The sequence below is a fragment of the Conger conger genome, chromosome 3 (assembly GCF_963514075.1).
Source record: "Conger conger chromosome 3, fConCon1.1, whole genome shotgun sequence".
In the NCBI taxonomy this organism is placed as follows: Eukaryota; Metazoa; Chordata; class Actinopteri; order Anguilliformes; family Congridae; genus Conger; species Conger conger.
The window spans coordinates 27,692,848-27,710,412 of record NC_083762.1 but is presented as its reverse complement, the minus strand read 5'-3'; the positions used below and the strand labels follow the sequence as shown (position 1 = coordinate 27,710,412).

Genomic DNA, 17,565 nt, shown 5'->3' with positions numbered 1-17,565 from the left:
CGTGTAAGTGGGTTCAGCTTTTAAAAACCATTGGGAAAAGGTACTAGAACTGATCACTCTTTGATTAGTGTTGATTTCAAGGGAGCTGATGAGTTGCCACGGTATTGCCAAATATTATACAGTCACACAGCAATGACTAATTCAATAACGCCCCACACTAAAGAACCTAACTGCATTTCATACAGTACATTCATCTGTTCTCAGTGTGTTGTGATTAGCAGGACAGGATCCTGTCAGCAGTGGAGGTTGCCTTCCGTCAGATGAGCCTCTGTGCACAGAGCTGCTTTCTGGTTTACATAAGCTTCCAGGTCCCTGTAGCCAATCAGGCAAACTTTCACTGGGAGTGGCAGGGGTCAAAAGGTCAGAAGTGGGAGAACAGCAATAGAGGCATTTCCAACATTATTTTACCGGCAGTCAGGGTTAGCTCGTCAGTTATATGGCAACAAAACTGTGGTTTTCACACCCATCTCACTTCTCTTGACAGGCATAAAAGAACGTTTTATTTACTGCACAGGGCTGACTTGGTTTCATTGATTGGTGTGATATTCCCTCTAATCTGTTCTGTGCACATGTAATTCCTTGTCCTGTCCCCGGTCAGCTGTTGAAAATTACACAATTAGGTCTGTGAGGTTAATGCTGGCTAGTGTTGGTATTCTAGTAAATGGGGGTTCCTGACAGCCTGGCAGACAGCTTTTACAATCAAATGTTTTTTGTGTTATTTCACAACCTATTTGTCACCGTGAGGCTTAACAATGAGGGAGGTTAGCGCAGAACAAGCCACCCTGGCTGGGGGAAGCTCTGCTGGCTGTCACTTATAAGCCAATATTAGCAGTGTCATTTCATTTTAAAGTGTGTGAAACATCAGGGGCCCTGTCTCTGAGCAGCTCTCTGCTCCTAGGTTTCCTCCAGGCTCTGAATACTCAAATCGCATCTGTAGGACAGGGCTTTTATTTGGAGGGCTGCCTATTTTTCCATGCCAGGTTGTCCTTTCTCACAGATTGCTTGGGATCTCGATCATCTACCAAGTTATTTTTGAGCCTCGTAAATCTTGACGGAGTCTTTTTCCAGATTGGGAGAAGATGAAGTGCCCCTCTAAAAGTTGTTCGGCTTCGCCAAATATGACAATGACAATATAGTCGAACAATATAAGGAACAGACTGAGACAATGGTTAAAGAAAAGTTTCATCATTCTGTGACCGGATATTTGTTATGAAGCAGCAAGTTTCTTTTAAGGAGATATACTATAAAAAAGCTGCCTCACGACACTCTGCTGCAGTATAATTCTAAATGTAGAGGCAGAGAGCAGTGAGGGTACTCAGCAGAATAAAAAGAACACAAGTCTCCATTAATCCCTCTAGGCACCATGTGGCCTAATGGAATCATCAGTCTTTTGCATAACAAGTGCCTCTCAGTGGGCAATCATAAATACACATGGAGTTTGTCTCTCATCCACAGCCCCCCCCCGCGCAGAGCGAGTCTGTCATCCCGCATTATGGATCGTACCTTGTGTTCCTGACCCCGTCTGAGAGGAATGCTTTAGAGTGATCCCCACAGCATTCAGCCACGTAGTCCGATTGCGGGGTGATTGATAGCAAGGGCCAAAGCAACAGCAATTTACTCAGAGCCTCATTGATTTCAGCCGGTCCTTTTCTCTAAGCCCCCCCCCCCATAAGTAAATGGACTTTTCAGTGACCTGATTTCAGTAAATATCTTTTGTGTGTTATCACAAGTGTGATCGGCGCATGCCGTGTCAGGGCCGGCCCGCGTCTTATCCGGTGCCGAATCGCAGACAGGGCCTGCGGGTCGCGATAAGGGTCCCCGCTATCAGAAATGTAAAGGTCATCTATCGCAGCGACTGGCCCTGGTCAGCCCGAAACAGCATCTCGAAAAAAAGGCAGGAATCAAATTTGTGAAGTCGAATGATTTAGCGCTTGTCTGCACTCTGAGCTCCTTAAAGGCGGAGGAGGAGATGAATGCTAGCCTTGGGCTCACCTGCGCAGTGCATTACTTTAGATATAGATGCTTTACGTTTCCTGGGGAAAGCGGATCCGGGTACTTTAACAACGCTGTGGTGGTTCAGCACGTCGGTTCTCCTCACGCAAGCCGGAGAGATTTACCTCGGACGAAGGGTTTGTTTGTCACGTTCACGGTGATGCATCGGTCCGCCAGCATAAAGCTCCTATTTTCAGGGTCTCTGTAGCAGACAGATGCCTTTCCCATTCAGTCAGACTTTGAGTGTTCTTTTACCCCCTAGAGGTCCGTCGTGGCGGTTTTTATAGGCATGTTTTATGGCGCCGGTCCGGACTCTTTGTGACTCAAATCCTGATGGCTCCTGCTTGAGCGATGCAGATGATGGCCAAAGTGCGGGCCTTGACAGGAACTGGAAGCTTAAAAGCTCGAGGATATGGGCCATTCACTCACTCGTAGACGTTGAGAGAATGAAAGTAAAAGGGCCAAAAATAGCAGGCCTGACCGGCGGTAACGTTTTCAGTTGGTTTTAGTGAAGACGGGCTAATTCCAGGCAGCCTGTATCCTGGCAGAATTACACAGGGCTGAGGAGAAGCTGCTTGGTTAATCGCTGTGTTTATGCAGTGCGCAGGGGTGGGTGGAAATGGGGGCTGGAGGTGTGGGAGAAGGGGGTGGGGTGTGGGGGATTCACATAATCACAATCTAATGTTTGTCACAGCTCTGGAAGAAGACCAGAATAGAGGAATGCAAGTAATGAATGTGCTCTTTTGCAAATAGCATGCCATGTAGCAGGGATCGTAGGCTCTGGCCCTGGTTTTCCATTCTCCCAGGTAATTAGTGCAACTGATTGGTCAGAATGTGTTCACACCTGACTCCCAGGTAACGGGAGGGTGGAAAACCAGCAGTTCTCGGTACTTGAGCACTGTGAGTTGAGTTGCTAATTCCTGCCATATCCTGTGTTTGTCTGTCAATATCGTCCTGCTGTTTATATTGTCTCAGGCATATGCAGAGATCACGGCAATTAACTAGAACATTTATACTGTGGCAGCCAGATGAGTAAACTAATTGTTAAGAGTCAATTTGCGGAGCACATACAGGAAGCTAAAATTATTTTTTTTTTTAAACCCATAATTTCATATTTTACTGTATTGAAAGCACTCACCTGTTGTCCACTGAAACACTTCCCTTGCATGCAGCATTATGTTACATTACAGTTATTTACCTGCAACTTTGTATCCAAAGACACTTGTAGTTGATTAGACTAAGAAGGGACCACTTACCATGCATCTGCCTGAGAGTAATCAGCCTCATGGTTTGCCGATAGCAACCAGGTCAACAGACAGAGAGATGAGCCCTCTCCTCTCACCACATTAATGTAATGTAACCTCAGCAGACCTGCATTAGACTAAGCAGGGGTGAAGGGCCTTGCTCAAGGGCCCAACAGCTGCACTAATCTTATTGTGGCTACAGAGGGGCTTGGACTACCAACCTTCCGGGTCCCAGTCATGCACCTTAGCCACTAGGCTACATGCTGTATATGATGGGCACAGTGGTGCAATGGCCTCACAGCAAGAGGTGGTGGTTCCTGACTGGGGGCTTTCTGTGTGGAGTTTGCATGTTCTCCTCGTGCCTGTGTGGGGCTTCTCTGGTTATTCCGGTTCCCACAATCCAAAGACATGCACATTGGCAGGAGGGGGGTTGAATTGACAGGGCAGTGCTGTAAAGGAGCATGTGTGCTCAGTCAACCTACCCTAAAGGTTACATTTAAAAATGAAAAGCTCACACAGACTCAGACCGCTACAGGCTGTGAGTGATGCAGTGCTGCTCTTTTAGCTCTGCCGGGAGATGCAACTCCTGATGGCTTCTAACAAAAAAATATAATTATTCACAAAAACATAAGAAAACAACTTGCAATTCCAGAGTTCAGTGGGAACAGGCACCTGAAAAGTGTGGTTTATATTTTCTGTTCAAGCAGTTTTTACTCCCAAGATACGAGCAAAGCACCTTTTTTCCTGATTATAGACGTTTTCGTTGAAGTGTGAGTGAAATTAGACAAATGGTTGAAGCCAGTTATGACAAGCACAGCAGCATTAAGCAAGCTGATTCTCAGCCACACCCTCATAGGTGCAAACAGATGTGCGATTAGCCTGTAAACCAAATCAATGGATTGAAAGATGACTCTACACTTTAGCAACACAGGAGGCACTGTAAAATCAATGTATAGTGTTACAGCTATAGTGTCCAGTCGCTGTGAGCTGCGGGGAGATAAAAGCATGCCCAGAATATCGCACAGAGTGGCTATAGCGGTGTGGATAAACATTAGCTGTGGCAGGGCACACACGTGTGACAGATCTGGGTCAGTTCAAAATGGAGTCCTCTCTGTCTGGTAAGACTGACAGTAGGGGTGAGCGGTTAGCAGCTTGTTTCTCCAGAACAATAGTGTCCATAGCACTAACTGGCAAAACCAGGGCATTCGTATGTTTACCCCTCAAGCTTTCAAACCTCTATACTGTATGTAATCTAAAATGGTGCATCAACCGAGTACTTTTACAATGGATAGCAGAACTGAAAGACACTTATACTGTAAACGGCAAAGGTTAGGCGTTAATGAACTATATAGGCCTGATATCATTTTAAATAAAAAATAAGCATAGCAGAAAGATAAGTGTGTTATAAAGACAATTGTCATTGGTGGCACACATCCTGAGGGTTCAGCAGTTTAAACACAGCCTCATTCATGAATATTTTTGTGAATGCGTGTGTAAATTGTAAGTTTTTACAATCAATCACAAACAAAAAGCGTGTGCACAGAGCTTATGATTAGCATAAATGAACACTCCTAAAATACCTTATAAGGACCATGGGATTCAATTTCAGGCATTTTAAAGAGATGGCTGAGAAAAGATTACTTTAAAATACTGTGTAGCCTACAAATGATCATTATATGATTGTGTGTGTTACAGCTACTTTGTAACATCTTGTCTTTGCAAAGAATAAAATTATATTAAAGCATATTTTGGTGTGGGTGGCACGTATGGTGCAGTGGGTAGGTCCTGGGTTTCCTCCGGGTACTCCGGTTTCCTCCCACAGTCCAAAGACATGCAGGTTAGGCTTATTGGAGAGTCTAAATTGCCCGTAGGTATGAGTGTGTGAGTGAATGGTGTGTGTGCCCTGCGATTGTCCAGGGTGTATTCCTGCCTTTCGCCCAATGTATGCTGGGATAGCCTCCAGCCCCCCTGTGACCCCGTCCAGGATAAGTGGGTTAAGATAATGGATGGATGGATATTTTTGTGTTAATAATTTTTTGCCATTGTTGTTAATTGTCTATTCTGTTCATAACATAAAGAACTAAAGCTATGACCCACAGAAACGGCTATATAATCTAAAATGCCAACCATATCAAGACAACATTGAAAATATTCTAATATTCATCACTGCTGGAGCTTCTGATAAGTAGCCGATGTGCGGAACTGATATCTAAAGATTGGTTGTTGCTAAATATCCTACTTTTGTTTATATAGGCTACATATACTATGCATGCGCCACATAGGACTGGAATAAAAATGAACAGAGCAGGTGTAAGATGTGTAAAAAGACTAAAGCCCGGTTCCACATTGTCCTGGTTCTCCAGCTCCACGTGCTATGGAACTGGTGAAACAACAAATTACATTAAACTTGAGGCAAAGTTATAAAATTATAGAAGAGACATTGCTGTCTGGAATTAGCCAGGATGTGTCCTGTGCCAGTCCCCAAGAATATGAGGACGGAAAGCACCTGAACATGGTCTGGAATTAGACGGGAAGGGCAAGTAGTCTTTTAAGTTCTGGTTCCAGTGTGTTGAACTCAGAAGGAGGTGTCTGGGCAGTCAGAACCATTTTTATACGGTCGGGACAGACTTGTGAGCCTCATCAAAGAAATCTGCTTGGTCTTTGAAGATGCGCTCTCCCCAAGTACGGCACGTGCCAAATATTCAAATAAAGCAATAAATGTAAATGTAATGTAAAGAGAGGTCAGCCTTAGCAAAGGAGGTCTAAGCTATGACTTGTACTCCCTATTCATAGCGTGTTTTATGGAATTTATATTCTTATTAAGCAATAATCCATCACCCATTTTAATGTTGAATCCAGTTGCCTTTTTCTATGGTATGAATAATTCAAATATTCAGTTGGCTTATTAAAATAATTTTGCTATATCTAAATCAAAATCAAAATATGAATGAATTTAGTAATTAAAGCACAAAACACCATGCGTTTTTATTTCTGCACGCAATACGAACAGCTGAGAGCACTCGTGAAGTCCGTTCGGATCATACTAAAATAAAAACTAGCACCCGAAAACATATTTGTGTAAATGCATTTCCAATGATTTATGGTCAAATTTGTTTGGCTCACGTTTGATAAATGAGGCACAGGGAGTGTAACGGGTCAGTACATGTAGGCATGCTTTGATTTTTAGAAAAGGGAAGAAGAGAACAGGATGGACTGGTTTGGTTTGGTTCCCATTAAAATTACACAGAAAAAGGAAAAAGGAAACCTTAGCCTCCACTTCCTGTTCAGCGTGTCTGAAACAAAGCATAGTTTCACAAGATATCCATTCAGATGACTGTATGATAAATGTGTTTCTGTATGACTTTTCGAAAGAGGTGTTCCGGCATGAATTTAAGAAAAGGTGTTTCTGCTTCTGTATTTGCCTTGTTCCTGATATACTGTACCAAGAGGAATTTCTGACAGCTGAAAATCCAATATTGCAGTATATGCATGGTGTGACAACACGACTGGACATAGTTTAATACCTGTGTGGTTGGATGATCGCAACAACAGTGGAGTCATTAAAGATGAAAGAAATATCATTCATAACTGCGATGTCAAAATTGTATTTGAAGAAACATGGCAACACAAATATAATGATAAATATTATATAATACATTATGAAATACCATCTCTGCCTGGTTGTCTTAGTCACATTGCCATAGAAACGTAAAGTCCCCAGAGATATTTGGAGACTTGTAGGAGAACAATGAGGCCATGCCCCCAGGTTTTACTGCAAACAAGAAATACAAAATGAAGTGGAATTCTGAATAACATTGATGCATACTAGTTACAGCATAAGTGCATCATTTTTTGTTGAAGTGTGGGACAGGCCAGCACACTAGGTTTTGAAAAATTGTAAATTTTTGTCAATCCATAGGGCCAGTCCATGTTACAGCCCGAGTAACTACAAACGCTGCTGGCACATCTTTCTCCATGAAATTTCTATGAATGATATAAAAACCAACCATTACCACAGATGAAATGACAATTATTTGTCTATACACTTCTATACACGTCACACCTCTCAACACACACATGGACACATGAGTGGTGGTCTAAAACTAAAAATAATTAAAGCTGTTTAAGCTGAACAAATTTAAAGATGGAAAGCATTCTTAAGGGCATGGATTACTGTCTACTGGAAGCTGCTCTCAGCAGGCTTAATGAAGAATGTGAAGAAGCCAAATGCTTTTCCTGACATTGTGCCAGACCTTTCAACTGATGGGGTCTGCAGTTATGGCTTCTTCCACACTGAATGCCTGGCTCAACTGTGTATGTGGTTAAGCATTGATAATAATACATTTGTTGTTGCTTTTGGCTCTGGTTTTATAAAGCTGGGCTAAAATAGACATTGTATGAGAATGTACTTGTCTTTCTATCACACATCTGTGCCGTGCCATCAGCCACATAAATTGTCGGTACAAAATATACTGTATGCTGTACATCAAGAGTACTTACTGTAGTTGTCAATTTATTCAATGATACTGTTATTTTAACACACATTTTGAGAGATATTAGCGTATCATTAAATGAGCAGTTGCAGCCTGTGTGTGTATGTGTGTGTGTGTGCGTGTGTGGGTGTGTGTGTGTGTGTGTGTGTGTATATGTGTGATTTAAGCAGGATGCTTAGCTAATTATATTCAAACTTGCATTGGATAATGCAGGGTGTGCATGTTTTATTTCAGTTAAAGTGGTACATTAGCAGTATCATGTTGAATAAAGGTATTCTCTGATTTTCAGTCTGGCCACAACCATGGTTTTATTGGGGTGTTTATAGGGAACTTATCGGTTATTGGGAATACAGAATAAAAAATACTGTCTGTACTAAACAGTTTTAATAAAATACCACCAGGTTGTGATCAATCCATTGCCACTCTTACTGACATTCCAAAAGGCGTATAAGTGCTATTTATTTATTTTTTTTCTGTATGAACCCATGATTTTAGGTCATTGAAATCCACAGAGACCCTTCAGTTTACACAATATGGGCTTGTGAAAATCAGGCCCAGTATTTAACAGGCAAATGAGACATCTCTGTTTCTAGATCTTGAAGTATTAGCAAGTATGTGTAGCATTAGAATTTTCACCTGGCTTGTTTAGCGTAGCCATTTGGCCTTATTTGGTAACTGGTCTGGGCTTATTTAAGGGCACGGTAAATTAAGGCTGCCTGAAGCTACCATTTTTTCCAAAGGTGTTTATATTAATAAAGGTAGATATAACTCATTCAAAATGAGTATATTTCTTGGACATACCAGGGTATCTGATTTACAGTGTTTGGTTTCAATCTGAGCATTGGATTGACACTGAGAGCAAATATTGTTTTAATCCTCTCATATAAATCCAAGAGCTAACAAAAATCTTTTACTGTATTATATATAATGTGATAATAATATGCCGTTTATACTCTGGAAAATCCCAAACAGATGTTCCCCATGTGTGCATAGAAGACGATAGGCAGAAATTGTAGCTAGTCAATCAGTAGAATAATCTCAGTAATATGTTTTGTTTCTTTTGATAATTTAAAAAAAAAAAATCCAACAGATTACATTCATTACATTTGGTGTGAAAAACAACAAGGACCACAGCCAATCTCTTAAAATTTCATGCGGTGTGGATATTCTCTATTTTGGAAAATTGAGAGCATTACAACTCTTTTATATGTTGTCTGGCAACACCATCTCCCATTCTTGCCCGTATATTTTACATTGAGTGCTCAGGGAAATAGTCTCTCTCAGCGACAATGTGAACCTTTGCACTGATGAGCTGAACAGAATACACTGCTGAGGCTGGATCATATATGGCAGTTACGGATTACTGGCTTGAATAACAGTCCCCGCTTCACTGAACTCTGAAGTGTCCTGTGTAGATAAGAGGCAGGCAAACCATAATCCAGTTCAGATGCTTAGTTTGATTGGACAAGGCAGAAGACCTTGATTCCCCCGAACAGACATACAGAAGACATTTTGATAAACAGCCAAAACTGTGCAGACTAGGCAGATCCAGCCTAACAGTTGGACGCCAAATTTAATTGATGGCATTTGCATTGGAAAAATCGTGCACGGTGTTCCTAGCCAATTTCTTCATAGGCGGTATGGGTTATGTGGGTGAGGTTAATGTATGACTATGAATCAGAGAGAATTTATTACGGGTTTAAGATCTTAAGAATAAGTGTTAAAAGACAATGTTCTGTAGCGAGAGCCTGAGGGATGCCAGCAGGGGGGTGTTTAACAAGACCACAGGTGTGACGATGACATATATCAGCAGTGATTGAACTGCATTCAAAGGAGACTGTGGGTAGATAACGACAGACATCATTCCCGTGTCATATGTTGTGTGGAGGACCTAGCGTGATAATAAGGCCTCTTCCCTTCAAAGGGCTGGAGGTCACAGCGCTTGGCCATAATCATTTAAATAAAAGGATATTTCAAAGACCAAACATTTTTATTTTCAACTGACATATTTACGCATGCTTGAATTCTGCAGGTGTAACGTGAAGATAATCCTATACATCACGTGTCAAACTCTACAGGTCCACGTGCCAGATATGCCCCCCCCCCAAATTTCTAGGATCGTTAAGCGTTAAGTGCTGCTAACTCTGAAGTTTACAAAAAGTAGTGAAGCAACACTTCAGCCAGCTGTTAATAATGAGTGACAATAACAGCACAAAGTAAAGCCTCCAGTTTTTGTTGTATACCCGTTTGCTCAGCGAGCAAATTAAAACAGCCGTACATGGAGATTTCACACCTTTTTTAACACATTTTCCTTCCGATAAACATGATGTTAATAAGTTTGTCTCTTGCACATTTGCAACAAACAGCACATGACTGAGGTTCCTCCTTCTTTCACTATTTGTTTGCATGAAGTTTGTTTTTAAAAATTGAGGAATAATTTATATTTTAATGTCTGTAATTGGCAAAAAAAGCCTAGCCAGGTAATGACTTTCTTCTGCCTCACGTGATGATAATAGTTTTGTCACTGTTCATAATTATCAGAACAGGCCAGCTAGTTTTGGCTATGTTTCCCTGTGTTAAGTATAATGTCAATAATTTTGTCACTTATCTGATGTCAAATATGACTTTTCATTTTCTAGTAGAACATAGCAGTTCACTACACAAACTAGAAGCTTTGATTCATTTTTGTCAATCATTGTTAACAGCTGGCAGAACTTGTACTGTTTATAAGCTTCCGGGTTGGTAGAGCTTAGTGAAAAAGATCTATAGATTCACACATGATGGTTAGTGGTTAGTAGTGAACCATTGAATATTAAATCTACAATGATGACTCAAAAAGCACCAGAAAGGTTTTGAGAAACGAGAGCGAGAGTCCAATAACAAGAAAAATGTCAAAACCTAAAAAAGTCCTCGCACCTTTCTGTCATAACACCACCTGCTTTCTCTTCTCAGGTACTATGCCATCTGCTGCCAGCCCCTGGTCTACAGGAATAAGATGACACCCATGAGGGTGGCTCTCATGTTAGGAGGGTGCTGGGTAATACCAACATTCATATCCTTCCTACCCATAATGCAAGGCTGGAACAGTATTGGAATAAACCATCTGGTGAGTTGAACATGCCTGTGTTGACTCAATACATTCCCCCTCTTCCTTTTCTTCAATAAACAAATAAATCCATCAAAAGCAATGTCAAGAAAGTATAGGTAGGCTATGTTTCAAAGATTATACAATTTGTTAGCCTTTCTTCTGTAAATTGCATCTCTCCATAACAGACCCTTTCATGTAATCCTTGAGGTTTTGCTTTTACAACTGTGTGCTTTACATAATAAGTACATATATTCTGATGTTATCAGTACACAATCACATCAAATAGACTTTTGTTACTCTCAATCAGTATAACTGATTTCTAAGTATACCCTTCATGAACTGTCAAGCAATCATGACCTTGTTGGAATTAAACTGCCAAAATGAATGGTGAAATATTAGTCCATTACTTTGTTTGAGACAAATACATGCTTTGGATAGGTGACTGATCCAATGACTTCCTGCAAGTAAAAAGGAGTGCTAGTCATTTGGGTTAGACACTAAGTAACATGTTTCTGAACGTACTGTATAAGACCATTTTCAACCACATTTTTTTAGATTAAGGTTTCTGAATGTTACTGGCCATGAGCACACTTTTGTCTTTTAATTATCCTCCAAAAAAAAAAAATGTTGAGTATTTGAATTTTTTGAAGTGTTGTGGATGTTTTTTAAAAGTATCATTTGTTTAATTTTTATTGTATGTTTTAGTGCATGCTTTATTTGATTAAAGGCATATTAATTTACAGCAGAATAGATTTTTAAGTGGAAGTTAATTTGCACAAATGAAATTATTTTGTTCTTACTGTTATGCTACCATGGCGGCATGGATGGTGTAGTGGTGTAGCACTGCCACCTCACAGCAAGGAGGTCCTGGGTTTATTTTGCTTGGAGTTTGCATGTTCTCCCCGTGTTTGCATGGGTTTCCTCCCACAGTCCAAAGACATGCAGGCTGATTGGAGAGTCTAAATTGCCCGTGGGTGTGAGTGTGTGAGTGAATGGTGTGTGCGCTTTGTGATGGACTGGTGACCTGTCAAGGGTGTATTCCTGCCTTTTGCCCAATGTATGCTGGGATAGGCTCCAGCCCCCCTGCGACCCTGTTCAGGATAAGCGGGTTAAGATAATGGATGGATGTTATGCTACCCTATATAGTACTTAAAACTAAATTAGTTTGTTTTACTTTTTACGACCAGGTTAACAACTTGTGAATTTAATATAATTTTAGAGATCTTTAATAACATCTTTAATAACATCTTTGAGCATTGAGAATTGATTTTTCAAGATCATACATTTCTACATTGCATTACAGAATTTAGCAAACATCCTTATCCAGAGAGTCTGAAAGCATATATATTGCTGCATTTAAATAGTCACACAATGGTCGCTCCCACAACTAGGAATCAAATCCACAGCCTTTGAGTCATTCATTAGCTAACCATTATACCAGTGTTTTCTCAACCACTCTGTATGCTGGTCTTTGTTCCAAGCACAGTAAGAAGCTCTGTATTGTAATGAGCCGCTAATTGTTCTTATTAGACACTAATTGTTCTTAATTAGACTTTTTATATCTGTTGAAGGACATATAAGTGAACCTCTTAAAGCCAGAGTTATAACCCTTACAAATTAATGTCCCATATTCACACCGCAAGAATTTCAATGGGTCAGACCAACTCTTTTTCTTTTTTTCATTTACTGTGCTGCGTGTACTTTATGAAAGATGTTCCATTTTTCATTGATTCGATTACAAGCTGACAGGTGAAATCCTCGGTTCCCCTTTGCTCAGGGTATGGAAAGCCGAAGCCATCTGTGTAAATGCAGTTGACTGAAGGCTAATGACAACAAGCCAAACCTGCATTGTGTTAAAGTAAGTTTAACTGCCTGACTATGGCAGTGCACATTTTCAACAACCTTAATTGATAAAGAGATTGGCTTTGACAAAAAGCAGCATGCACAGTGGGGCCAGGGTTGAGAAACACTGCCTTATACGAGCTGGTTGGTGCCTTGCGTGGCAGCCGATCGCCGTTGGTGTGTGTGTGTGTGTGTGTATGAATGAATGGGTGAATGAGAAGCATTAATTGTACAGCGCTTTGGATAAAGGCGCTATATAAATACCAGCCATTTATCATTTACCTTTTATACTGTAGGCCTACTATACTGTAATTGAACAATAATATTAATCCTTTTAGTTTTTTCATTATTCAAAGTTGTCTTATTGCCACATTTGTATTTCATTGTTAGTCTTTAGGGGTCATCTGTATGGGCTGTTATCCTCATTAAAATGGCGTATATGCTCTTACTGCATGTGATTGCTAAGTAGTGCGCTGTTATGATGGAAACTGGCCCAAAAATCAACACCAAAACACCATTTTGCACTGCTTCACACCAGATGTGTAGTTCACTTCTTAGCTGTACCTTGTGTTTTCAGTAAAACAGGGCTCAGTCAGCTACGACTTGAAATACACTTGAAATTCATGAAGGAACTGGATGACGTGGGAGTCTATAAAGCAGCACATAATGGTCGATGAGATAGAGGTCAAGTCTTTAAAACTGTCTCCGCCATGCTTCATCCAAAGCACACAGGCTCATTATGCAAATTAATTTCTATTTCAGACTGCCAAATAAACAACACATTTGATGGTGAGAGGCATCAGGCAAGGGGCCATATTTTCTGACTGGCCTCCTCAAAGGAGCTAATTAGCTTTATAATACTGGCAATGGTGATATTAGATTACATTACATTACAGATGCTTTGTTGATCCCAGTTAAAAACTTCTTACAAAATGGAAGTTGATTATTGTGATTATCCTTTGGACAGAAGAACAAAAGGGTACAAAAATGTTTGAGCTTTTTAGAAACAGACACGCCATCATTTTATGGCAGGAAGATGGAACGGGGGGACATGGTAACTTTTTTCATTTTTGCAAAGTGAAAATATATTGAGGCAGCACGGATGGTGCAGTGGGTAGCACTGCCGCCTCACAGCAAGGAGGTCCTGGGTTCAAATCCCCGTCGGCCAGGGTCTCTCTGTGCGGAGTTTGCATGTTCTCCCCGTGTTTGCGTGGGTTTCCTCCGGGTACTCCGGTTTCCTCCCACAGTCCAAAGACATGCAGGTTAGGTTGATTGGAGAGTCTAAATTGCCTGTAGGTATAAGTGTGTGGGTGAGTGGTGTGTGTGCCCTGCAATGGACTGGCGACCTGTCCAGGGTGTATTCCTGCCTTTCGCCCAATGGGTGCTGGGATGGGCTCCAGCCCCCCTGCGACCCTGTTCAGGATAAGCGCGTTCAGATAATGGATGGATGGATGGAAAATATATTGATATATGTGACTTGCGTATTGACCCCGAAACCCCTGAGTTTTAGAAACTATTTCAGAGATGAGAATGTAAGCTTTCTAATGAAACCAAAATTCTAAGATATCAAAGTCCTGTTTTGTTTTGAGTGCCACCAAACCATGTTTTGGTCAAAGTTTTGTCGCAAGAGTTAGGTGAGGCTGGGAGATTACTGACATTGGGCGAACAAAACTTGTCATCTTATGTATAAACCCTTTATATTTTTACTCTGAACATTTCGTCTTAACATTAAGACATGCAGACCATGAAAGCAAATGTTTAACATGTAGCCACGAACGCAGCTGATGTGGTTGTTTGTGACTGGTGAACAGTGACAAGTTGGCTAGCCTCCAAACGCACAACTCCGGTGTTACTTTCACTTTTATATCTTGTGTTTAACAGCTTAAAAACTTAAAAATGTTTGTACCCTGAATTTGGCATTAAGACATGCAGATTATGAAAGCCAATATATTGTTATACAAAATAAAGATGAAAGCCAAAAATAAACAATTTCACATAAACATTGATTTACTGATTATGACTGATTATGATAGAACGGGTGACATATATATTGAATGTATTCTCCATAAATTAATCATAATTATGCTGTCACAGACATGTAAAGCAATTTTACTTAAAAGAAAAAAGCTCAATGAAACAAAAAGATTGGCTGTGTTTAAATGTTCAGTCAGGATCTTTACTGCACCATGCACCAGTAGGGCCTGAGACTGGTGGACCACCTTCTAAATTGTTAAAATGAATATTAATATTTTAGTCTGAAGTTGAGACACACTGCCTTATATTTAATTGCATGGGGCAGACCTATCCAAGGGGGCTTATTTGGAGAGGGTGATAGTTGCCAAAACAAGCCATTATCTCTGTATGGTAATCTGCCAACACTAACCAATTAAGAAAAGAAAAAGTATGCCCAAGTCATGCATAAGTATTTACATTGCTATATAAAAAAAACAAATAACATGATAGAAAAAAATAAAACCAATTATCTTCCCCGTGCTGGGAGGGAGTTTATTTTGTTGAGTAAATATTACAGTTTGCAAACCATTGTGCCTTCCAGACACAGGCAGTGTGGTGTGATTGGAAAAGAAGAAACGAAGTTAAACAGCAGAGAGAGAGAGAGAAAGAGAGAAGGGAAGAGACAGTGGGATAGAGGGCGAGAGAGAGAGAAGGAGAGAGAAAGAGTGTGAGAGAGAAGGGAAGAGAGAGAGTATGAGAGAAGGGAAGAGAGAGAGTGGGAGAGAGGGCAAGCGAGAGAGAGAGAGAGAGACTGACAGGATATGTGATGCGCTGCTAGACGGTGAGCTGCCAATAGAGCGTCAACCTTCATTTCATTCAACCTGAGAAAGAAAGACTCCACAGAAATAACTAATATGAATATATGAATATATACTCAGCGAGGTAATAGCATATTTTACTGCTCACAACCCGCGGGAAGGCTTATGAATGCGCTGCTGTGGCTTCTGAGAGCTATAAAGAAGATCGATGATAATTACAAATGAACGCAGGTCTTTTACGCTGTTATATGAACTTAAGTTGGCTTTAATTAATGAGGTCAGCTTCCATCTCACCATGGCTGTGACCCACGGTCTCTATAAGGGTTTTAGGCTTTTATGTTGGAAGCAATCATTCCATAAAGCATTTGCTTAGACTATTTATAACCATAGCAACGAGCAACATACTAAGTGTCAGTCTCCGTGATTGAATGCACAAAGCTCTGAGCACAACTTCTACATCTTTTCTTGCTATTTCAGTGAACCTGTGTTATTAAATAATGTATGTGTGTGTGTGTGTGTGTGTGTGTGTGTGTGTATGGGCCTGTGTGTGTGTGTGTGCATGCATGTGTGTGGGTATATGTGTGTGTATGTATGTGTGTGTGTGCATCTGTGATGTGTGTGTGTATGCTTTTGTGTGTGTATGTGTATGCGTGTGTGTGCTTGTGTGTGTATATGCGTGTGTATATATTTGTGTGTGTGTGCGTGTGTGCATGTGTGTGTGTGTATTTTTGTGTGTGTACGTGTATGTGTGTGTGCATGTGTTTGTATGCGTGCACTGTGCATCTGTGACGTGTGTGTGTGTATGCGTGCGCGCGTGTGTGTGTATGCATGCGTGTGTGTATGCGTGCGTGTGTGTGTATATTTGTGTGTGTGTGTGGGTGTATGGGTGTGTGTGTGTATGTACACGTGCTCTGTGCATATGTGATGCGTGTGTGTGTATATTTGTGTGTGCGCGCGTGTGTGTATACGCGTGTGTGTGTTTGTACGCGTGCCCTGTGCATCTGTGACATGTGGACGCGTGTGATTCCCCGGCAGATAGAGCAGAGGAAGTTCAGCGGCGAGCCCAACGTGACGCAGTGCGTCTTCATGGTCAACAAGCCCTACGCCCTGACCTGCTCGGTGGTGGCCTTCTACATCCCGCTGGGCCTGATGGTGCTGGCCTACCAGCGCATCTACGTGACGGCGCGCGAACACGCCCGCCAGATCAGCGTCCTGCAGCGGGCTGGGGCCTCCAGCTCCGACAGCGCTGACCACCAGCGCAACCACCGCATGCGCACCGAGACCAAGGCGGCCAAGACGCTGTGCATCATCATGGGCTGCTTCTGCCTGTGCTGGGCCCCCTTCTTCATCACCAACGTGGTGGACCCCTTCATTGACTACACGGTGCCCGACAAGCTGTGGACTGCCTGCCTGTGGCTGGGCTACATCAACTCCATGCTCAACCCCATCCTCTACGCCTTCCTCAACAAGTCCTTCCGCCGTGCTTTCCTCATCATCCTCTGCTGCGGCGACAAGCGCTACCGAAGGCCCTCCATCCTGGGCCCCGGGGCCCCGTGCACCGCCACGCAGATCAACGGCTCCACGCACGTGCTCAAGTAGGTGCCCTTGCGCCTGGTCGGCTTCGCACTGGGGAGTGCAGGTGCGGTTAGAATAATCGGGTGCGGTTCGGGTTTTTTCAGCTCACCAAACCCACAACTGCTGCTGTCCACAGCTGTGAAATGTTAAGGGTTATTTAACAGAGTATATAATATAATATAATAGGTTTGTGGTCATTTTAGAGAAGTCGATCATTCTCTTCTGCATGCTGATAATTTAATTGCCGCAAAATTATGCTAAAAACAATACAAATAATACAGTACAGTATACAATTAATGCAGGCATGACTGACACCGATGAGCAATTTGGATGGGAAATGATATCAGGCTTAAGCTATGAATACTTTTATTTTGTTGGATATCATATGTCTTGGATATTTTATGTGCAAAGCATTGTAGGTGTTTCACAGAATGCTCTGCCTTTGTGTTTGCCTACTGCTCACGGCATAGTGCATACAGGTTATTGCTTTCATGATTACTTCACTCATATCTTTATATGCTCCGCTGCAGAGATTTTATTGCAGGCAAAATGTTCAGTTA

At 41.6% G+C, this 17,565-nt stretch overlaps 1 protein-coding gene across 1 annotated transcript in view; it reads left to right on the top strand.

Moving 5' to 3' along the window:
- htr4 (5-hydroxytryptamine receptor 4) overlaps positions 1-17,029 on the top strand; it is a 74,516-nt gene extending 57,487 nt beyond the window's left edge. The window contains exons 5-6 of the mRNA XM_061237027.1: positions 10,682-10,835; positions 16,466-17,029. Coding sequence (XP_061093011.1) covers positions 10,682-10,835; positions 16,466-17,029 — 718 coding nt within the window. The remainder of the gene's footprint in view (positions 1-10,681; positions 10,836-16,465) is intronic.
- Positions 17,030-17,565: the final 536 nt, after the last annotated feature.